The following is a 24,131-nucleotide window of genomic DNA, read 5'->3' as shown; positions in this document are numbered from 1 at the left end:
TGTACATTTTTGTCCATCAACGTTTCGCCCACGGTATCAGTTATAGAAACACACTTCAGTCATGCTGCACACTCCAGTAAGGGACAAAGACATAAGAGCTGTGTTTGGATTTAACATACGTTATGGCATGATGATACCCACGGATCAGAGAACCCACTACACCGCACGCCCCACGGTTTATTCTTGCAGATCAGATAGGATGTTAGGCAATATAATTATCTAGAACCATAAAAAAAAAAAGAAGAAAAAAGCAGCCTGTCGGTTTGTGTTATTGTGGGGGAGAAAAGAAAAAAAAAAAAAAAAGGTTTCGTAGTGACGTGGGATACTTCACACCTCGTTAACAAGCAATCCTGCTGAATCAGTTTTCAAGTTTATTTTTGATGAGGACACTTGCTGTGACAAGCAGGTGGGGAAATAATGAGGAAGCAAGAGAGGGAAGGTAGAGAGAAATGATTGTTTTCTGAGTCCATCCCTCAAAGAAAGAAAAATAATAAAGATTTATCCTCACTGAGGATTGATTTTTGAGTCTGCTTCTCTGGCAATATTGTCCATGACTCTCCAAAAGCCACCTGCAAAGCCCCCGTCTTGCCAAAGGGGGGCGGCAGCTTTTTTAAAGTTCAGTCTTTTTTTTATTCCTTGTCAGACTCCTCCTCCGCCTCGCGGAGCCAGGTGAAGAAGGCGGTGACCGATTTCAAAGCCACGCCTTTGCCTGTTTGCTCTGCAGGGTCTTTGCTGGATTCCCATTTGTAAAAGGCCTCCTCTTTAATAACGTCCTCGTCGTACAAGGCGTCGAAGAACATCCGCAGCAGGTCTGCAGGGACAAAAGGAGAGGTCAATGTTGATCTGGATTAGTAATTTAAAAATGGATGGTTTTGTTGTAGACAATTAGATCTTAACCACAGTTTGCTGCAGGGAGGAGAAAAAAAAAACCCACGAACACATTAAAATACAACCTGCTGAAAATACAAACTCTAAAGTTCACACTGTGGAGAGTCAGAGGTGTTAATTAAACTATTATTATTGTGAGGCTGCAGTTTCCCTTATTAAGAATCACTGAGTCAGAGTTGAGTTATTTTCCTCTGTCCTGTGTTTGAGCCAGACTGATAAACTGGACAGCTAATCACTTATCACAGATAGTGAACAGAAAATTCCAGATCAGAGACGCTACAGATGTGACTGAGGTCAATTAGGACTTGTAATTACATGGATTTTTTTAAAACTCAAATTTCTACATCCTATCGTCCTCAAATGTCCTCTATCCATCAGGCTCTATATGGCAAAATACTTCCTTTTGTCAAATCACATCTTGATGCACCAACAACTGAAGAGATGACAGTTTATTATAATCAGGGGTGCAAAAGGATACAAAGATACGAGGCATGCCCGCCCGGGGGAAAATGTTTAAATTATCAGCTTTAAAATGTGGATTTATAGACAATTTCAGTATGGAGGATAAAACTCACCCTAGGATTAATGTAATCTTGCTGCTACAACAGTAAGGTAACAGTCAAGACGGTGCAGATTTGGGTCCAAAACTGTATTTAAGTGTATTTCATCAACTATACAATAAAGTTCCAGTGTTTCCCGGCAGGATTTTGTGAGACTATGGTGGGTGGACCTTGGACACTCTAGGGGGGCTCAGGGGTACGCGACCCCTGAAGAAAATTTTTGTACATTTTAAAAGTTAAATGCAAAATCTGGTGCACTTTGAGAAATTAAGAGGCTAGATCTATGAAGAGCTTTGTGCTCTAGTAAACATTTAATCATCAACACATTGGTTGTAAAGATATTAACAGTGAATATAATCAACTATTATAACTATTTTCTGACAGTGTTTTGTTTTCACTACGTATGTCTGCTGAAAACAAAAAATTAGAGCTGCAATGATTAATCAATTGAAAGAAAAATTAATAGGCAACTATTTTGGTGAAAAAAATATTTTAAGGAAAAATGCCCCACAATGTATTTGTTGCAGCTTCTCAAATATGAGGATTTTAGGCTTTTTTGTGTCATACGTGATAGTAATAAGAACATATTTGGATTCAGGACTGTTGATCAGACAAAATATGACATTTGAAGACATCAACATGACTGACTGGGAGTGAGAGATGTTTTGCTGAAGCGACATTGCGAAACACAAGAGATCTTTTATGTTATTATGAGAAATATATTTTCATTTCATTACTTTAAATTAGACTGCCTCTCCCCATCAGAGCTACATGAATCACATAAATCACCTATTTTGGATTCAAAACATCAATTTTTGCTGAAAGGTGACAAGTTTGCACCCATGATAAATACAAAGGCTGAGTATTCAGACAGCTCTGATAAAACTACTTCATGAGAGATTTCAAGGCAAAATAAAGATACTTAACAGAGATTTTAAAAAAACCCATTAACATCATTAAATAAAATTCTTTTCACCTGTCACAGATGAACATTTTAATATCTGGACGTCCAACACCAAAAATTTACTTTCAGGCCTTGAAAGACTTTCTGAAATGAGACGATGCAACCTCGTCTCCATCTCGATAAAGGTTGGTGGACGATGAAAACACCCGATACAACAATGAAAGTCTGATTTGTTGTATTTTTTAAATATTTAAGAATGTTGTAAATGAACCAAACCATAAACCAATTTTCTCAATCTAATTATTATATTTATATTATTATATTATATTTGGAGTCATACATGAACAAACTACTGTCTTTTTAATTTAATCTTTTTATTCTCACTGCTTTGAAGTGTTGAAAAAGGTGAGAAAAGTTTAACTAACTTTGTTGCTTATTTAGTGATAAATACTTAATATTCAAGAGAAATACTTATAGTTAAAGATGAATTCAACACCATAAACTCTGGTCTCAATAATGACCCTATTTTGCATATGAAAATCAACTACAACAGTCAACAAAACCTCAGAATGATGTGCTGTATTTTGACGTATCTGATATTTTGTCCAACCCCTGAATGTTTCACTCTAACATTTAACTCCTTCAGGGAGATCAGGAGGACGACACTCACTTGCTGGCTGCTCCATGTGGACCATCAGAGCCTGGAGGGCGTAAAGGGCCTGAAGCTCTTTCTGCTCATCACACAGGTATCTCTGCAGCAGACTGGCTCTCTGGTTGATCTGCCGTGCGTCCACCCTGTACGGGGTGTCACCTAAAACGAGGAGTAACAAAGACTTAAATTGGAATAAAACTTATTTTGTGCCATGACAAATATTTACTTCCAGGGCTTCAAAAAAAAAAAAAAAAAAAAAAAAAAAAAAAAAAAAAATCAATCAGTCTTTTTTTTTTTGGGATGTTCCCTTTTAAATTCTCGCTGTCGCTGTCAGAAGACAAACAGTCATGACTAATAACTGTGCAGCTAAATGACAGAGATAATTTTAACCAGAATCAGTTCTTTATTCTTCACGCTGTGATTAGTCATACTTACATATGATGGCAGACTGACACACTGATGTCATCAATGCTCGTACAAACTGGTTGGAAGCAGTCTGCTGTTCATCCATGTTTGCCTAAAAACATTAAAAAAAAGAAGTTGGTAAAGGAGGATCGAAACTATTCATAACCTTTATATTTAAAAACAGAAGCCCACGTGAAATATTCAAGTCTAAAGTTAAACTAGCACTCTGACACACACCTCAACCCAGTCTCTGATACGCTGGTTGTTGGCCTTGTCGTGAAGGAATCTGTCCAGCTGTTTGCTGAGCTCCTCTCCACTGAGGACCTTCTTACCGGGTTCCTTTGACTCTGTCTCCTCTCCTGTCGTGAACTCCACTTTCTGAAATACGTTACAAAACAAAAAAAGCTTGAAGAGACTCTTTACTAACTTTGTTACTCAAGTCTTTTATTTTTCTTAAATGCACAGAAAAGTCCCATCCAGCCCCTTCAAAGTCCAACCCCTACTTTACTGTCTCTTACTGACCTGATCAGTGACAAACTTGTTGACGTCTTCGTTCTTGGTCAAGAACTCGCTCCAGTTCAGCCCAGCTTCTGTCCACATGGCCCCAACCTTCTTAGGAGTCTAATGGGGGGAAGAAGCACAGTTAATCCAGTGAATTTAAAATATTAAACTATACTACAAATTAGAAAATAAAACAGGATGTGATGAGAGCGGTTTAAGCTCTAGTTCTGATAAACATACCATTCCTTTGCAGAGCAACTTGAGGATCTGTACCAGCAGCACACCAGCCTTCTCCAGAGGCACCAGAGGCTTCGAAATCACCCTAAAGACACATCACACAGAATTAAGCTTTCCACTAACTAAATTATTAGTTACTATCTGATCTGTCAAATTAAACTTTTATTTGTAGCACCAATTCATACAAAAGCAGTTCAATAAGCAGTATAATAAAGAATTGTTAATGTTGTGATTAAAATCATGTTTGGCCCCTTTTTAAGCTTCCTACTAGTTTTATATTTCATTTGAGAACTTTTAATTCAGTAGGTGGATTTTATTTCACACACATTGTATGTTTGTCTGGCTCAGACTGCTTTGCTTGCTTTATGTCTCCCTGACTTAAGATGATTCAGCACCATTTAAGCAAAAAGTAATTTACAGACCAAGAGCCATATTGGCCAGTTTCTAACAGGCTCTATCATTAATCCAAAAATTTTATTATTTTTACCGATTTCCAGCACTCACCTGAAGAGCTGTCCCATAGGGATGCCTCCCTCATGCAGCATGGGGGTAATGAGTTCAGCCAGGTAGAGCCAGATGTGAGGTATATCTATGGCCATGTCTTCTGCTACCTCCAGGATCTCTTGTAGCCTGCGGCCACAAAAACACGCAGCACTCAATCTCTCTTGAAACAAAGGATGCACTAGAAAGCTACACATTAAGACGACATTGGAAAAACAGTGTGATAGTGTTATTTCTCACCCTTTGTAGTACTGCTCTGCGGGCAATGTCCCTGCCTTTATGAGCTGGTGCAGCAACAGGCCCATGTGCTCTCTAGCAATGGTGCTGCGCTCAAGCGTTGACTCCACGCCGTTCCGTACAAACACGTAGAGCAGTGAGGTGCTGTTGAGCTCTGCCACACACTGCAACGCCTCCTATGATGCAAAAAAGAAGAAAAAAGGGAGAGATGACAGCCATCAGAGCGGTTTTATAATCCAAGTGTTTTCTGTCTCCTATGTTAATGTTCATGCCTGTGTGCTGAATTCACATTGTTGAATGCAGGGTTGCCATGTTTGTACCTTCAAGTCATTGATGTGGAGGTATTCCTCAATGATGGCGCTGGACTTCTTCTCCACCTCCTCTTCAGTCATGCCAGATTTAGGAACAGAGGGAGGAGGAGTGGGGGCGCTCTCACGTTTAACTGCTAAAAAAAAAAAAACAAAAACAAAAAAAAACACAAGGTAAACAGCAGTCCTCAAACATTCTGCATCCCCATTTAATCAGACATAAATCAGAAAAGATGTTGTTCTCCGATTAAATCAGTTTAAATGTTCACTTTTGCTCGATGGGCTTTTATACCTGTGAGATCTTTGCTTGGACCTCTGTCACGGCTTCCCCTGTCTCTGCTGCCCCTGTCTCTACTTCCTCGGTCTCTGCTTCCCCGATCTCTGCTTCCTCTGTCCCGGTCGTCGGTCATGCTGGCCACACGACGCACAGGCTCATTCGTGGCCCTGCTGTCTCCGGCCCTCCCACCGCGCTCCTCAGACTCTCTGCTGAAGCTCCTCTTAGTGATTTGGTTCCGGCTGCTCCTGTCGTCGCGACCTTCTCGTCCCTCGCTGCGATCGAATCGGTCAAACCGGTCCCTGTCACGATCGCTCCTGTCTCTGTCGCCTCCGCGCTCACGGCTGGAGCTTGACCTGAGGGTTGTGAGACAAAGGTCCAGTTTTATTATGGAAATGTAGTTTTTGGGTTATTTACAAGAGTACTAGGAGAACAGTTGAGTAAAGAAATATTTGCAGTTGCCGAATACCTCTGAGGAACTCTGCGATCAGAGTCGCCTGAAGTCAACAACGAACCAGACTGCTGCAGGGCTGAGAAGCGGTTGAGGGTGCTGGTGGCTGGACGACCTGAATCTAAAAAAGAGGAGGAAAAGAACAGATTAACACCCCAAAAGCCAAAATAACATAAACCACAGACTCTTTTTGGCAGAGGTGTTTTACCCTGGTCTCCACTTGCTGGTTTAGCTCCTGTTCCTCCACTGCTGCCTTTACCCCAGCTACCCCACATGCCTTTGCCCCCTGGAGCCAACAGTTGATTGTTGAAGTCCAGAGCACCAGGCTATAAGGAAACACGAAAAGTTACAAAGTTAAACACACATTCATCCAGCTCTCAAATCATCACTTTAGTAGAGGATTTTGGACAAGGCCTTGAGTCAAATAGAAGAAAATTTTAGATGGATCAAAAGTGAAAACCTTAAACGTTAGACGTTACCTTTGTGATCTTGCTGAGGCGGGTGGTGTCGATGGGTCTATTCTTGGAGATGGGCACCGTGTTCCACCCCTCATCTTGGGGCTGGCTGTTCCGGCCGCCTCCTGGTGTGTGAGGACCTCGGCCCCCCATGCTCCCTCCCATCCTGCCGCCGCCTCCTCCACCTCCTCCTCCGTCTTTCTTGGACATGAGCTGCTGCTGGACCTTGATCTGTTCCCTGTGCTCCTCCATTTCTGCCTCTTTGTGGATCTGGTCAATTGTTTTAGGACCCTGGTCTCCTCTACGAGGCACCCAGTTACTCTACGGAGCAGATGGAAGACGGCCATTAAACAATCTTGAAACTCTTCCAACACCAGTCATTTTATATGTACATTCTAGATTTCCATGCAACTCATAAAGCCTGTCGATTACTTTGTACAAACAGTATAATATAATTCTGTTCACTTAGCATTAGCCACTACCTTAAATGCTTGTAATCAGTTCTTTATTGCTGCGTACTATTATGGATGATTAAATATTTACCCTTCTGAGGTCCAACACGTCTTGCAACATGAAGCGGATTCTGGATGACGTCTTTCTCTCTTTGATGATCTTGTCCATCTGGTTAAAATACTGATCCATACGAGGCTAACAGGGACACAGAAAAAAAAGGCGTCTTTTTTGAGTCATGACTACAAAATATCAAACTGATTGTGTTTGAATAAGTCTGAGACTTTATGAGTGGTGAACTGTCTCCCTTCCTGATTCACCCCACCCATGTCTGTGTGTGTTCATGTTTTACTACCTTGGCCTTCTCAAAGTCCAGGTCCTTGCCAATTGTGGAGAGCAGCCTGCAGAGACACTCCAGAGACTCTTCGTCGTGATTCTTCAGTAGTTTCACTACACAGTCATGCATGATGGCCTCCGTCAGCATCTTCAGCTTGAAGAGTTCACCGATGAACTTAATGTTACCCAGTGAACGGCGCCGGGCCTGATCTTTGGCCTCTTCCAGCTCCACCCTCAAGCGCTCACGCTCCTCTCCCTGAGGGCAAACACAAGTGGGTGTTTGTGGTCAAAAGATCAGTTTAGTCACAATAAATGACAAATACTGCAGTGGTTGGCACAGTGACAGTAAAAGATCACATATCTTACCTCTTTAGAAGCCTCCAGCTCTTTTTGCTTTTTCTCAAAGATCTCATCATCATCCTGATCCTTCTCAAACTCTTTCTGGCAGCGGTTGAGAAGCAGTTTGCGGAAGTTCACAAAGACTCCTGGCTTGTCTGAGGTGGGGACTTTCAACTGAAAAGGGGAAAACGTTGAATATAATTAGTATTTTTTTTTTTTAGTGAATATAAAATGTTCATCTTAATAATATCTATATGGCACAATAACTGTAACAATGTTAAACAGAAAATGAACAATGATAAATGTGCTCCTTCAGTTCCTCAATACCATCATGAACATTCAGTGGCCCAGACACGTGGCACAAAATATGAGTCATCATTGGAGCGAATGAATGCCAAGAGTGAAATCACAAGATTCAGACACAATCGCATTGACTTACCCCCATAAGGCAGCGGCACATGTTGGCGTAGGCCACAGAGAAGTTGGGCTCTGAGATGGCCTTCTCGAAGATGAGGTCGATGGCTCCCTTCAGCCTCTCCTCGGTGTCTATCGCCAGCTCTGTCACCTGTTTCATCAGCTCCTGAAACTTCTGAGGTGTCAGCTTGTTGAGGATACTGCGCAGACGCTTGAACAGGTCTTGAGTCTTGGCCTGGTCAGAGCCGACGTCTTCCTCCACTTCCTCCCCGGGGCGGGTGCGAGCGCTCTTCTTCATAGACGGTTTCCAGGCCTTCTCGGCCTTGTTGAGCTGCACGTCATCGTTGAGGGACATGCTGCTGATGATTTTCCTGGGTTCTTTCCGCTGACCCTGCTGGGAGCGACGTGGTCCGGGTGGCTAAAGAGAAGGATTATACAGGTATTACAACAAACATGACCACAATATTCAACAAAACCCATGACTTGAATTATCATTACATACACAGAATTTGAAAAAAAGGGACAGAAATATTCAGAAATGAGGTGTACAAACTTACTGGTCCTCGTGGTCCGCCCACTGATCGGCTCCCGAGGTTGCCCAAATATGAAGGAGTAAAATCAGGGCCAGAACTCATCATTCGAGCTGGGTCAGGAGGCCGCAGGGGAGTCTTGTTCACCTAAAGATACAGTAAGAGGTGAGATTACATACTTCTACAGTCGTCAGTGTAATATGTACAACAACCAGTGACGCTAATAAGGTCATAAATGAAGTAAAACGAGTACATGAAGCTTCTATTTTAATGTCTACATATTTGTCTTAATGCCAGACATGAATTAAATTTAAGGTATTAAGTTGTTTTCAGAAAAATTCTGCAAAAAAAGAAGCTAAGAGGTCCGAAATCTAATCACATTATGTATTTTATCGTGGGTAGCTGTGGCTGTTCGGCAGTCATCATCATCAGTTAGTGATTGTCACTTTGGCTAGAGAAGTTAAAGTCCTGGGGAAAACACCTGAATAAAGCTAAACATCCCTTACCTTGTCCAAAACCACGTCACTGATGATGGGCAGGCCCTCGGGTTTGTTCATACTGGCGCCGATAAACTGGAAGCCCAACAGGAACTCCCTGTCGTACCGCTTCTTCTCTTCTGGGTCTATTGGCTTCCATTGTTCTGAAAGATGTGTGAGGGCAGATTGAATGTAATGTGGAAAACTGATGCATGAAGGGCAAAATGTTTCATGTTCTCTGTTTCATAGACAGGTTATAGCTACAGCAGAGTACAGAGTAAGGTGCAGCATGGTTGCACAGAGGCTACGTGTCTTGAATCTTGAACAGGACACTGAAGAGAGAAGAAATTTGACAATCTCTCTAAATGAACATTTTTACATTATATAGTGGATACGCCTCCTTTGATTCCACCATGTCAACACTGATTTGTAACGATTGTGTTGTTAACAAAAGAGGAACACCGTGTATGAATAACACTTGTATAGTTCTGTATTGATTTTACTTCTTTGAAATGTGACCGCCTAAATCCCAATGCAATCTGTAAGTGACCTCATGTTCAATACTCTCCTCATGTATTGTGAAACTGAATTCATTCAACACTCGACTAGAGCAGTGAAAGGTAAACAATGTGGAAAAGAAGCATCTACAATCAGATCTGAGCAGCATAAGTAGAAATATTGACTTAATATTTGAGTACTTTTGCACACCGTTTATTATTTTAATATTTTAAAAAAAGTTCTCTTATTACTCAACTGTGACAGAAAACAATCTAATCAATCTAATAATTCACATAATTAATTTTACTGTCCAAAAATGTGATGTTTCATAAATTTAAGCTTCTGTAACCCTTTATGCAAAACCATTTTTTATCTATGATTTTTTTTTAATGGCAGCAAAAACTCAACACAGCTCGAGTGTACATGAAAACGACAACTGAAGCCACTTAACTGCACACAAAAATGTAAACCAAGCCTTTTATGAAGAAGCGTAGTCATAACCTACCTTCTTTGTACTGGTATTTCTGCTCTTTTGCCTCAGGTGAAGGTCTAGGTTCTGTGTTCTGCTTGTCCTCTTTCTCCTCCCAGGTCTCATCTGCGACCTCAGCGGGAGGTTCAGCTGGAGCAACAGGGACAGGGTCGGCCTGAGTGGACGAGGGTTCAGAAGCAGGCTTGGCATCCTGCTCCCGGAGCAAACAAAACAGGAAAAGATGAATAAGTATTATAATAACCCAGTTTCTCTTCAGACAACCAAACATCCTCAAAAATATTATTGATACAGCTGAAACTGCTGAGACACTTAAATGCTGTGTGTTGCTCTTCATCTTTTACATTCTCATCCTGACTGATACACACCTCTTTGAAGGCATCCAGGAGGTCTCCAATGGCCTCCTTCTTGTTTAGTTCCTTCATGTTCCTCCTCTTCTTTGGCACAGATGTAGCAGCTTCAAGAAAAGGACAAAGTGTTGCCATTATAATCCTCCATAAAAACAGCATGATGATCATAAATACATGTAAGATACTACTCCACCCTACCTTGCATAGTAGATTCCTCTGTAGGACAGCTAACAGGAGGGGCATCCTCACTTTTCTCCTTCCCCTCTTCCTCTTTCTTCTCCTCCTCCTGCTGCTGCTCCTGCTCCTGCTCCTGCTCTTGCTCCTGTTCCTGCTCCTGCTCCTGTTCCTGCTCCTGCTCCTGCTCCTGTTCCTGCTCCTGGGCTGGCGTTGCCGTTTTAGCCACAGGTGTGGATTCCTGAGATTGAGAAGCGTCGGGCTTGTCTAGGGGTGTAGTGTCTGAAAATGCCTCAGGCACTTCCTCAGTGTCCTGAGGAAGGCCGTTGGGGAGAAGCGGTTCTGCTGTTTCAGCTGGTGTGGGTTCAGGTTCGGGGGCAGAGCTGGGGGCAGCAGTCTGAGTCACTGGAGCAGCTGGTTCCTGTGCAGAGGGTGGAGGCTGAGACACTTCAGTTGCTGTCTTTGTAGGTGTTTCTTCTTTTGCCACATCAACAGGGGTAACTGTTGCTGCAACCTCAGTTGCAGGCTCTACCTTAGTGCTGGTCACCTGCTCTTCTTTCTCTAATTTCTCCACTTCCTCGGTTTTCTTTTCTTCCTTTTCGGGTGCCTTCTCAGCTGGAGCAGGGGCGGCCTGTGGTTCCTCTGTTTTGACAGGGACCTCTTGCGCTGCCGGTGATGCTGAAGGACCTACAGGAGCATCTACTGTGTCACTAACTTTAGTATCGACTTTATTTACTGCCTCAGCAGGGGGAGGAGTAGGTGTTGCTGCTGGAGGGAGGGGAGCGGGAGTCTGCTGGTCCTTTATCGATGGGGTTGGCACCTCGGAAGCCTGTGTAGGGGCTGCAGATTGTGCGGCTAATTCAGTGGGCGGTGCTGTCTGGCTGTCCGTTTCCTGTTTGGCCTCGACCACAGGCTCTGGGTTTGCTGTGGCAGGAGGAGGTGGGGTTTCAGCGCTAGCAGGAGGCTCCGCATTTTCATCTGGGCAGTGAAAAACATTAAATTACACAATTGTGGAATACAGCCATCTTACTTTTTTAATGTAAAACAAAACTGAGAAAATGTACTCACCTCTTCTTGTCACTGTAGTGACAGGCTGTATAACTTCACCATTGGTCTGTGCAGGACTTACATCTGCTGTGGAGGCCTACGATTACAAAAAGAGTCATCTTTAAACTGCTGTCAGTTTATTTTCCCTTTTTGTTTTACTGTGTCAGAAAGGTGTTGATTCAACTCTTAATTTCATTTTGAAAGCTACAGCACCCTGTTGTTGAGTTGTATTGCATTTTACCAGCCTTAAAATACAACTACAGCTCAAGACCTCAGGGCATATTTGTGTGCATTTGCTTTAGCAGTGTACTGTTTGTTCAGTAAAATGCTGTGCTAGATTTGAGTTATGCTAATGTTTGCACAGAGATGTGAACAACATGCAATGACCCCATTGAAATATTTAAGTGTTGGGTGTGTAAAGAATTCCAAAATTGTGCTTTTTTTCCCCACGAACAGTGTGAGCTGTTCTCACACAAACCAACTCAAATGTCTGTTCTTAAAATGGGAAACAGCAATTATCTCCTAAAGTTGTGTTTTTTAGTTATTTTCTTACATGTTTTGATTGATGATTTGTTTTGTTTTTACTGAAATTTCTACATTCTCAGATAAGCCTACCACCAATTCATACAAAACTAGAAATACCGCCTTGCAGTTGTAACCGCTAACCAGTCAAGTTGCAGTTTACATCCATGTCCGTCCAGATTCATAATATTTGTAGTGAAGACTTTGAAGGAATTTAATGAAAAAAGGCATTAAGCATCTTTTTTGGCAAAATGGACTTCATCACTATATTGACATGATTCCAGTGAATAATTTCCAGTGAGAAACTTGCTGTCTTAACTTAATAGACTATTTTTAGTTTAGTGCAGAGGACTGATAGAGAGCTTTGTCACATGGTGCAACGATAATCACCTGAAGCTCAACATCAGCAAAACCAATGAACTACGAGAGGACTACCAGAGAACCACGAGGCCCCCTGTCCTGGTTGTCATCCAGGAAGTGAAGAGGGTGGACTCATACAAAAACCTTAGGGTCCAAATTAATATGTCATCATTTCATCATTTTATCCTATAAGACATTTGTGTGAAACTTTGTCATAATTAGTGTATTTATTCTTGAGTTATGGCCAAAAACATGTTTTGTGAGGTCACAGCAACTTTAACCTGACCACCAAAATCTAATCAGTTTATCATTGAGTCCAAGCAGACGTTGGTGCCAAATTTGAAGAAATTCCCTCAAGGTGTTCCTGAGATATTATGTTCACAAGAAAGGGATGGACGGACAACCAGAAAACATCATGCCTCCGGCCAAGGCTGTCGGAGGCATAATAAAAGTTAGAACGGCAAACTGAAGTTTTTCTTATATAACACGAGTTTCACTCTTCCTGTCTCTGCTTCTCACTCCCTTCAGTTTCCACACATATCTGAAGTCAGTGCAGAATAGCCAACAACAATTTAGATTCATAAAATAAGGAAACTTTAACTCAGAGTCACACAAAATGGCATTCAGTACTTTACTTTAGATTCTTACCTGTGGGGGAGTCGGTGTGGAGGTGGACCTTCCACCTGACATGATCTCCTCTGTGATATCACGCCCGCCCTGGTTGGGGTCTCGTATTCTGATCTATGAGGAGACAGGGAACGTATTGGTCCACGAAACATGTATCCAACATTAAAATGCAACAGTATGTAACTATCCTGCCACTACTGATGTATAGCTGCAACCCATCATGATAAATGCTATTGTTATCTTGAGGTAAAAGAGAAAGTTCCACATTCAACAGACAATACACTTTTCTCCCCATTCAATTTTTTTTTTTTTTTTTTTTTTGACCTCAGACAAGAGGTCCGCTGCCCTTTTGTTGTGACACACTACCGGTTTGCGTTCCCTCTTTGGTGGGCCTTGTGACTGTGCCGGTGGTTGCTGAGGAGGCGGAGCTTGTTGCTGTTGCTGGGCGGGGTTGATCATGACCGGTGCAGGCTGGACAGATGGAGAGTACTGCGGCTGAGCTGGATAGTATGCTCCCGCTGCAAGGTCAGAGTAAAACACAAAAACATTTGTTAAAAACAATACTTCACACTAGCTTTACACTAGAATAACCAGCCATCCAGGATTCACAAGATATTTTTTCTTGTGGTTATGACCCAAAGTCTTTGTTTTTGAAAACCTTGCAATTAAGTTTGTGGGAATCGTGGGTGTTAAAAGGTATAAACGTATAAAAGGGACATTTTTAAGGTGCAACTATAAACATTTGCTTGTTGACAGCTGCAGTGTTTACTCAATTCATTCAGTTGTCCCCATCAGTTTCTCCACAGCTGGAGACCATATGGATACTTTCATTTTAACAGGGAAATAAAACACTTTGTAATAATGGAGTAAAAATTCCTGAAGTAACACAAAAGCTGGATTCCACTCAAAGCTTATGTAGGGTGTGTGTATCAAATTAGTTATGACAAGCTTTAGGAAAAGTACTGCTTTTGTCTGACCTTCACAGTCTGCATGTGACAGTCCTGCGTAGTAGCTGCGTGTTAGCTTATGATTATAAATCATAAGCTAACACGCAACGCAGGCAGAAGACCTTTCAGCTCATCGTCAGCTGTGTTGTGGCAAGCTGCTCGTCTTTAGCAGTAAATTAAAGTGAAACTGATTTCATGGATCAGGAGCTTGTAGATTTTGCTTTGTGCTTTTTCCTAAGTTGAAGGATATTGTGAGAGCAGCTGATAACACAGCACAGTAAGTGTGGTGAATTGCAACCTAGCCATGGATTAAAAGTAGACGAAATTTAGTTTAAGATAAAACGTATCTAAATAGGATATCGATGACTATATTTATTATATTTTCAACATTTAATAGATCTCCTGGATATATGTCATAGAAAAATCTGGGCAAAAGGGGTTAAAAAGTACATACATTACACTGTTATGGCTTGAATTTACAAGAGATGCCATTGCAGAATTGGTGGCTAGTTTACTTGTGCCGACATTGACTTGTAGACCATTTGCATGTAGTATATACATGTGTTACCCAAAAGAAAAGGGGGGAAAAAAACAAAACAAAAACAAAAACAAAAAAAAATTAAAAACACATTTACAACACTATCAGAGACAAGAAGTGCCACAGAGATTGTTGCCACTGAAGCTTGCTGACCAGCACACAAGCACACACTACTCACCGGGGTAGCGCTGGGAGGTGAGAGGAGCACCGTGGAGAGAGAGACGGCCGTTCTCTCGCCCGCCCCCTCTCCCCCCACCACCCCGCCTCTCCCTCGCAGCAAGAGAGGGCTCTGAACCAACGCAGCAAAGGAGAGGAAGGGAGTGAGGGACGGGAGAGGGAGGAAAGAAGGAGAGAGGGCAGGAAGAGAGATGCAGAATGAGTTAATGAGAGGATCCAGAGGAAGCAGGGTGTTAAAAAGGTCCCATGAAATGAACAAAGCCTTTGCTTGTATTCTTACCTCGTGTTCCTGGCTGCATCCTATTCTTATATGCCATAATATGTTGACTTTTTTGCATATTTGTAAATCAAAATCACACTTCTCTTCTTGGAGAGTTTAAAGTTCTGTTCACAGACCCATCTTGCACCTACAAGTATGTATTAAGCCAATAAAATTAGGTTTTAGTTTGACTCACCCTGCCCCTCACTTATAAAAAGAAACCTGCAAAAGCAAATGAGTACTTGAAGCCATAAAACAGATCAGATGCATGTCTGTAAGTGGCAAAAAGAAAATGTTTTTCTAATTCCTGAAGTGCCACGACTGAACATTTTTGACTTCTATTTGGAGTCTTCGTCTTGCTCTTTTTTTTGTTTTTATTTTACCACATTATTATTCAAATTCAGTCCCTCCTAACATTAAATTCCAGCCAAACATCTTTTTTCATGTGGGAACACATCAAACAAAAAGAGCAAAATTCTGGTCTCAAAGCCATTTCATGGAACCTGTAAGGCAGCGCCAGGTGAGACTGCAGATAGAAAGAACACAGGCCAAAGCAGAATTAAGCCAGACCACATGCAACTGGCAGATCACCACATACAGCAGTGTTTTGACCCAGAAAGACATTTAACACACCAACCAGCCAAGCAAAACCACAGCACACCCAATATTACCTTACGGGCAAAGAGGTGCGCTAATGGATACGGACTAAAAATACATGCTTTAACTTAAAAAATCGAAGTTAAGTTTGGATTTCTGATGTTTGTGAGAGATTTCACCACTTTTTAGCTCAGGCAAAAACCCTTACCATAGGCAGAGTATTCAGCAGGGCTAGTTCCCGGATAGAAGCCTGCTGTACCGCTGGTCACAGGATACTGCTGAGTAGGTGGCATATATGGGGCCCGGTACTGCAGAAACAAAATAAATAGTCAGAAACAATAACAATAGAGGGACAATTAAGTTGTGAGAGCTTCAGGTCAATCTATGCCATCACCACAGTAATGTACTATACTAATATAAGATACCACCCTCCTATTCAAACACCCGTTTTTGACCATAACTTAAGATAACGCCCATATTTGTGTAGCTTGTCCAAATATGTTTTCAAGACCAGCCTTATTCTTCTTATTCTGTTTATCACATATTAAACCTGCAGTGCAGAACTTTTACATATAAATGAACGTCTGTTACATTCAAGCCCGAGTTGAAACAAGTTCACACAATGCTGATTAAACCTATCGCTGCCAGGTAAATCTCTTTGTATTTCACACTATACAGAGTTTTTAATCTGGTGTCGGGTTTGACATTCCCGCGCTGGCCGGATGAATGCATACTGCGCATGCTCTACAGGCAGAGCACGTACACCAGAGACTTCTGCCTGCCAAGCGGCTAACTCCCATTAGCTCTCTGCTAACTTGAATGGGGATAAAATGGTTTAATCATGCAACTTTCCGAATGTTATCAGCCCGAATGGATCAAATTCTGATAGTGAAATGAGTCATTTTGCGGGGGTTGTGTGACGCTCAAAACAATTTATTCACCGTTTTACAGCTGCGACAGTAGTGACGAAGTAGGCTACGGCAGAGTCTATGATGTAAGCACGAGTCAAGAGTGTTTTTGTAATTACTCTCGCTGCCAGAAGGGGAGACAAAAGTCCTGCACTCCACCTTTAACATAATTTCCTTCTGGATTAAAGGAAAAATTCACCGCTGTGAATATGATGATTTCTCAAAACTAGGTCACTTATGCAGTAGAAATAAGAAAAAAGCTGTAGATTCTCCATACCGCTGTTACGGGAGAATCCTACAACAACCAGAATGCACTGCCCACGTCTAGTCCAATCGGACTGACTGACTCTACTGACAGTGTGTTCACGGACAAATTAGCACCAAAGACAAAGTTAGTGCAGCGTTATCTCTCTTTACTGAGGCTTATTTTCATTCACAAAACGTTCTTCCTCATTGAGTCTGGCAGTCGCTTTCTCCACTCTACTCTTTTGATTATACAGCGCAATATTCAGCCTCATAAGTCGTAATAGTAGTGCCAGATCTCTGCTCCGACATTATATTGTAAAGCTGTTGTTTGTTTGTATTATCACAGAGAAACAGCCGAGGCCAGGCTGTGGCTGTAACATCGCTCTGGTGGTCACGTCCTCACGTCTAGACTCTGTTGTGTCTGATTCAACAGCCTGATATTTGGCCTTGTATCATGAAACTAGTTTTCCACCAAATATACTAATATTTTAAAGTATTTAGTAGTATGATATTTTAGTGTCTGCTTTTCCCCTATTGCTAGTGTAACATGGTAGATGGGAGTGTTTTGGGAGACCCAAAGTTTACCGTCCTTGAAGGCTCCACTACAGAAAATGCAGAAAGGGAGTTTGTAGTCTAAGGCAGGTCTCTTTTGCTGGCAAATGAGCAGGGGAGCTCTGGGTGTAGCCAATATGGAGGGAAATTAAACATTATTTATTTGCATATACTACCCACACTGTAATGATACAATGCTGGTTGAAAATCGGCTAAGTTTCCCGTTCAGGATTTTCTCTGATTAGGCCTTTTGGGGGTCTTTATCATGACATTCTGCGTCATTGGTCATTCTCAGCAACTTGGCAGGATTATTTAGAAATTTGGTCCATTTCATTGGGAGACGGTTTCAAATCATTTTCGCTCGTCAAGAATTCAGTTCCTCCATGCATGACATCAAAACTTGTTAAACAGGCCACCAGAAACTTCCGTAGGTGAAATTGAGTACCTAAAACACTTTTGACTCTCTAGAACTGACAAAGAAACTTGTTAGCCTAGCAGCATTAAAGCTACTAACAACTCATAACGCAACACTCTTCATGTAATCAGCTAGTACTCACTTCAGTCAAAAAGAACATCTGCTGTTGTTAACACGTAAATGTCCTTGAATATAATACAAACCCACTTTCAAAAATATAATTTCCTGAAGAAAAAATACTGTCTTATATTCTGGCCAATACGGTAATATGATGACCATATACACTGAATTAGTATCATTCATATCATTAGTATCAATTTGTGATCACTAATGTGAACCAACCTGTCCAGGGGGGATGAAGTAGCCCTGAGGGGAGCCAGCAAAAGAAAGCTGCTGCTGGGAAATCATCATCATCTGGGAGCTGGGTGGGTAGACATGAGCGGGTCCAACAGGTCGAGGCCCACTACTTGTCTGGACTCTGGGAGCACTGGCGGCCATAGCCGGTCGGTTCTGATAGTAACCCTGGAGGACAGATAAGGGAGAATGGAGGGAAAGAAGGATGAAGAGTGTATCACAGAGCAAGCAAACCTGTTGCTTGGTGTCTGCATTTGATGTTTTAAGTATGGTAGTGTTAGAATGTTGCAGCATTTTTGCTTGTGTGTGCATCCAGTCACACATAGCCGTAACCCCAGCTGGACGCAACACACTCACAGCAACTGCAAATGTATACAGCAAAATCAGTTCTTGGGTTACACCGAGTCTAAAGTGCACTGAAATTCAAGTCTCCTTGCCACACTGAGGTTAGCCCAAGTTAAGGGGGGAGGGGAGGGGGAGACGAAGAGTAAAGCTGTTACCTGTAATGCTCTGTATCCACCCTTCAGCCGCGCAACACATGAGCAGAGAGCAAGAGAGGGAGTGAGATTAAGGTGAAAATGAGGACAAGAGACAATGTGAAAGGTTGAGATTACAAGGTGTAAGAAAGAAGAGTATGACAGGCAGCAGTGTATCTCTCAGCCATGAACAATAAGCTCAAACAACCATAGCTGCACATGCAAATCTGCACGAGTCTGGATAAAAGTGAAATCTTAAAAAGCCCTGTGGGTTCCAGTTTTAAGTCGTAAAAGAATCATTTTAAGGGCTGCAGGCGCATGCGGGCAGTGATGTTAGAATGCTGCAGGTACCAAAAATAAATTCACCTTAATATTAAAAATCATTATTGAGGCATGATTGGGACTATGTCTTGCAAATGCAGACAAATGTGGCAGGCATTTTTTTTTTTTTTTTTTAAGAAAAAGGTATGGGCTTGTGTGGGATGAACAAAAAAATAAATAATGCCTGGGTGAACATCTGCTTTTAAAATATTGCGACTCATCAACAGCTAAAAAAGGTCATAACTTCTTAATGAAAAATGTGTATTTCAACAAAGAGATGCAGTAATCAATGTTAGCAGACTGGAGGAACATTTGTCTAATATCAACACTACAGCTTCTAAGTCTCCGACATTTGGAATTAAAAGCATGCATTACACTACGGAGACAGAGGGGATGTAAGGAAGAGTGAGGGGTGTTAGTACCTGTTGGTGTAAAGTACGGGGCCCTGCAGCAAACTGGGAGGACAGCAGAAGAGAGGAAAGAAGTCAAGATAGCAAATAGGCAATAACACACACGCACATACACTCATTTAGCCAAAGCTTTACAGCAGAAAAAGCCGTGTCAGAAATCTATGTGAAAGAGTAAGAAAAGGAAGGTTCTCTTACAAGGCAAAAACACGTACTGGTACCCTGAATGCAAAAAACCTTATCCGAAAGAAAAAAAACATGCTGTGAACAGTACCTGTCTGGGCTGTGGTGCGGAGTTCATTTGTGGAGGTGGAGGTGTTGCAAAAACAAGAGAAGGGGGCTGTCCAGGTCCGTAGGCGGCCTTCAGAGGAGAGAATGGAGAGAAAAATAAAAATTATATAGACTTTACCAAAATTTAACCTACCAAAACAGCTTTGAATCCACCGGGTCAAGGGCACTCACCGGTGTCAATCCTGGGGAAGGGGCTGGGTTTGGGACAGAGGTGGGTCCCGTTATAGGCTGTGGTGGTTTGTTCATTTCACGTTCTTTTATGGTTCTGCATTAGGGTGGCGTTGTGTAGCCAGCCTTTCTGAGAAAGAGAGGAGCAAGAAATACAAAAAAGGCAAAGTATTAATCAAAAACATCAAGATGAAACTGCTTTCAGTTCTAAATTGATTTTTAAAATTTTCCTAGCAGACAGAGGCGTAGCATTATTCCATTAAACATGATAATTGGAGGCACACAGGTCAGACGTCAGACAAACACGGTATGAAGACATGAACTTTTTAAGTGTGGCAACATCTGACCAAGCACTGAGGGTGTGGTTTGTGGTTTCGCCTATGATAACGCCATCACCTCCCACAATCTTTTTCACTTGCATACTGCATGGCTAATTCGTGCCGTCTTATGAGCAATTAGTGTTGTAATGTCTTTTGCGGATTCCTTGCTCAAAATCAGATCGCAATCGACTCATTTGTTCTAACCTCCACCCAAAACAATCTATTGTTTGAGTAGAAAAGGGGTTGGACAGCTAGTAAATCAAGCAAAAAAGGGCATTTGTACTCGATTCCTTAGAAACCATTGTGTCAGACCCACTGTGAACTCATCTACTGGACAGATAGTGATTGTAAAAAAAAAATTAAAAAAAACAAAACAAAAAAACACCACCAAAAAAACCACACAAACAGCTAAATGAATGTGACTTGACAAAACAGAAAAAGGCAAATAGGTGACAAATATTAAAGGAAATTACTTAAGTTATAATGGTTTAGAGTTATACTTCAAGCATATGAGTGAATGCCACCACATCACTTGTCTGACCGGGTTTTGAGTGAATTTAAGAAAATGGATACCTCAGGTCAAAGTTCATTTACTGCGTTACCAGCAGCTTCAATGCCCTCTTGCTTGTGCTAGCTACATGTGCAAATAATCCATCCAAATAACGATATCAATTTTAAAAACTAACTGATACATTATTTTTGAATGGATGTTGGAATATCTACGAAAAATAAAAGATAGTATTAAAACAGCACCGGATCAATATTTGTAGCAGACGTGTCACACACAGCATCCACCTGCTGACACAGGAACTATGGTTAGCTGTTAGCCGGGGCCATGCTGCTTTCAGACAGGACATCAGCGCTCAAAGCTGCTATAAGGCTCCGCCGGCAGTGACAGCTGCCGGTATTATGAGCAATCATTAAATATATGACTCTCAGAAGAGACTCCCGTTGTGTTTTTGGCTAAGTTATCGCTAAAATGAAAAGGCATTTCACTGGCCCGAAAGGCCGAAGCGGGTTAAATCGTTAGCCAACAGCCGGCTAACGTTACGTGTCCCGCTGTCACTCTGCTTAGTTACGCTACGTGGCTGAACGTCCACATTTAACCTTAAACGTACTTAACGTACAGCTCAGCCTAGTAGTTTTGACTGTGTTGATGGACGACGACTAAAGAGCAGCAAATAATCCGCCGCTCGCACAATAATGTTGCAACACTTGATGCCGATTAGGTTACATTATTGTTAGTTAACGTTAGCGGGTTAGCTCAGTCCTGTCCTATGAGCTGTGTTTAATTACAGGCCCAGCGAGCAAATAAAACCAGCTGCTTCACATTTATTTTGAGCTAACAGGGCGAATTACCTCAAACTTCAAGTCAGGTTGTAACCACCGACATGTTGGCTCTGAAATAGTGAAAAACCGCTGTTACACCATAAATCTGGTGACATTAAGGCTCCTGAAGCCTGCGGTTGTAACGGTCACCGAGTGGAGATTAGCCACGAGAGCTGCCGTTAACGTTACCTCATCCGTTATAAACGACACATCCAGGCTAACTAGTCACCGAACTTAAGTTATAACATTAACATTAACTTAAATTAATTATTTTAGCTGTCTTCCTATTCTGGGATTAGCACGCTGTCTGCCCCAGTAAACTGACAGCCGGCAGGGCCTGTTCAACCAGCTAACGGTAGCTAGCCGGTGTGCCTTTCACAAAATGAAGCTCGGGTGTAGCTACATTCAAGCTAGCATCTCCCACCGTCAGTTGGTTTTTATTCTTACCAGGAATCAACTGTGAATGTGTTGTTAAGATGGGAACTCGGGGGGAATCAGCCTCTGGTCAGTCGTCTGTTTATGAAAGCAGTAGGTATTGTATTTTCCTTGTCCTTTACTCCAAAAGAAAAGTGATGCCCTTCTTGGCTATTGACTTAGCGAGATAGTTAGCAGTTAGCTAACCGGCAGATGGGGCGAGTGCTGCTGCTGTCACCTCGGTTTAAATCCCCGGCGAGCACAAGTGACAGCGCTCAAAATCAAGTAATATAGTACTTTGGGAGTACTATTGACAACTCCGATGGCCCCGAAAAAAGCCTCTGGACCGGGGGTCCATTATCAAGGCGTCGATGGTGACGGATTGCCGGTCAGGTATGTACACAAGTGTCGCGTCAGGCGGCTCAGAGAGAGGCCATAGTGCGATGTTTCTGGTTTATGGAGCCGGTGCGCCTCCAAGTCGCATGGGTAACTTCCGGGGAAATTACAATGTGATGCCGTTTCCTTGGTCATGTGATACAGGCAAATTCACCAACCCTGACTTTATAATAATGCTTATGCCTGCTCAAGACATCCATGATTCAAGATCGGTTCATATGTGAACACAGTATAGATACAGTAGGGAAAGTGGTCTCAGACTTCTGGACCCTACTGTACATACTTTATTGATCCACAGAAACTACAATAGTCACCATCTGCCAACACAGACAATCAATGCCAGGATAAAACAAAACAGACACGGATAAGTAATGCCTTTGACAAAAACACAAGGCAATAAAAACACCTTAGTGCGAACACAGAGCAAATTAAGAATACAAAAGACCTAACAGCCTGCAGTAAAATAGGTTGAGTGAGATTTACTTAGAAAAACCTTGGCAAGAATTTCCACACAGAAATTCATAGTAAATTTAACAGAAGATATAAAGTCTACATATCAATAAGCATTAAGTTTAAACAATAAATGTAAAGTTCATCAACCTTGACATTACAATAATGTTTGTGCCTATTGAATCGCTCCCCAGAGGTCTGTCAAGACAAAAACCTCACACCACAAGAACAGTTGACACAGATTCTGTCCCACCCATGGACATTACACGATATATTAATGTAAAATCCCATAATCTCATATTTGCTTATCTGTGATCTTTGATCTAACATGGCACATTACATTAATGCAACTTGTCTTCTTCTTCTTCCTCTTCTTCTTCTTCTTCTTATTATTAATTGCACACTGCATATACTGTTTACTCCTGGTCAATATTTTGTACATTTCATTTCATTCTCTGCAGCTCTTCTCACTTAGAGTATATTTTACATATTTTTTATTGTAAATTTTGTGTATATTCTTCACTGTTATGCACCACAACACCAAATTTGTACATACAAATTCCTTGTATGTACAAACTTACTTCGCAAACTTACTTACTCTGATATTCAATACATCCATGATTCAAGATTGGTTAATATCAGACACAAAATATTAATCAATATTAATTAATATTAATATCAAACTACAATAGTCATGACATGCCAACACACATGACACGAGGGAAAAAAACAAAGACAATCAAAGCCAGGATAAAACATTTGTCTGAAAGACAGCACCGGACAAAAACACAAGGCAATAAAAAGACCTGAAAGTGCAAACACAGAGCAAATAAAGAATACAGAAGTAATCATGAAGGCCACTTAATTCTCTAGCATGTAAAAGCTTCATCACAACAGGCACATGATATACACAAATTATAAAATTCATAAACAATATGCTGCATCGTAAAATATTCTGCATTTTTTTGTTTCTGTGCTGGGATTGATCAACAGTAGTAGCCCATTATTGAAGTACTTGATATCAGTATCAACTTAATTAGCCATGTTTGAACTCACAAGAAATTTGACTCCAGTTTCCTGTGACTCTCAGTATACTCACATCAGTGTACCAAAAGATACACATTCAGAACACATACAGCTGAAAAAGTACAGCAGGCTAACAGAGATAATAAGACATAAACATTATTATGTATAGTCAAGTAGGTGGAAAAAGAAAAAAAAAAAATACATATATATATATATACAGTGGCAGTCAAAAGTTTGGACACACTTTCTGTGGGAATGGGAAGGTGTGTCCAAACTTTTGACTGCCACTGTATCTAAAAAATACATAAAAAGTATACACACACACACACAACAATAATCAATACATACAATGTTTAAATACAGGTCAAACTGTCACTGTAAACTATGTACACAGTAGTGCACATACTAATGTAATAAGTTACTTTAGATTCATACAGTGGGTTATATACAGTATATACATGTGGATATATACACATTTTCTTCAGTATGTACAGTCATTTACAACAGTTTTTATATGTTTATTGAATGATTTGAATATAGACTGAATGTGATTCACA

At 41.4% G+C, this 24,131-nt stretch overlaps 1 protein-coding gene and 1 non-coding gene across 7 annotated transcripts; both read right to left on the bottom strand.

The window, feature by feature from the left end:
• Positions 1-358: 358 nt before the first annotated feature.
• On the bottom strand, positions 359-22,194 carry eif4g1a (eukaryotic translation initiation factor 4 gamma, 1a). Of its 6 annotated transcripts, none has more exons than XM_042427783.1 (32): positions 21,736-22,194; positions 19,643-19,769; positions 19,455-19,541; positions 19,196-19,228; positions 18,477-18,497; positions 17,965-18,144; positions 15,710-15,809; positions 13,350-13,501; positions 13,005-13,097; positions 11,496-11,571; positions 10,452-11,405; positions 10,272-10,360; positions 9,922-10,096; positions 8,949-9,082; positions 8,470-8,589; positions 7,938-8,330; positions 7,526-7,672; positions 7,179-7,415; positions 6,917-7,021; positions 6,398-6,694; positions 6,127-6,244; positions 5,937-6,039; positions 5,486-5,823; positions 5,206-5,330; positions 4,889-5,061; positions 4,652-4,777; positions 4,151-4,232; positions 3,932-4,030; positions 3,647-3,787; positions 3,440-3,521; positions 3,023-3,163; positions 359-811 (listed from the first exon to the last, which is right to left on the bottom strand). In XM_042427783.1, the coding sequence occupies exons 2-32, from the start codon at positions 19,715-19,717 to the stop codon at positions 630-632; spliced, it is 5,178 nt and encodes a 1,725-aa protein (XP_042283717.1). In that variant the 5' UTR covers positions 19,718-19,769; positions 21,736-22,194; the 3' UTR covers positions 359-629. The 6 variants fall into 6 exon arrangements, with proteins under 6 accessions (XP_042283717.1, XP_042283720.1, XP_042283719.1 ...); XM_042427786.1 differs by having other exon boundaries at positions 5,206-5,327; XM_042427785.1 differs by having other exon boundaries at positions 19,643-19,765.
• On the bottom strand, positions 7,806-7,882 carry LOC121909507. Its single transcript, XR_006099465.1, has one exon. It is a non-coding gene; the product is annotated as a small nucleolar RNA SNORD66 (small nucleolar RNA).
• Positions 22,195-24,131: the final 1,937 nt, after the last annotated feature.

Source organism: Thunnus maccoyii, chromosome 12 (genome assembly GCF_910596095.1).
Source record: "Thunnus maccoyii chromosome 12, fThuMac1.1, whole genome shotgun sequence".
NCBI lineage: Eukaryota > Metazoa > Chordata > Actinopteri > Scombriformes > Scombridae > Thunnus > Thunnus maccoyii.
This window is presented reverse-complemented; position numbering and strand designations above follow the sequence as displayed.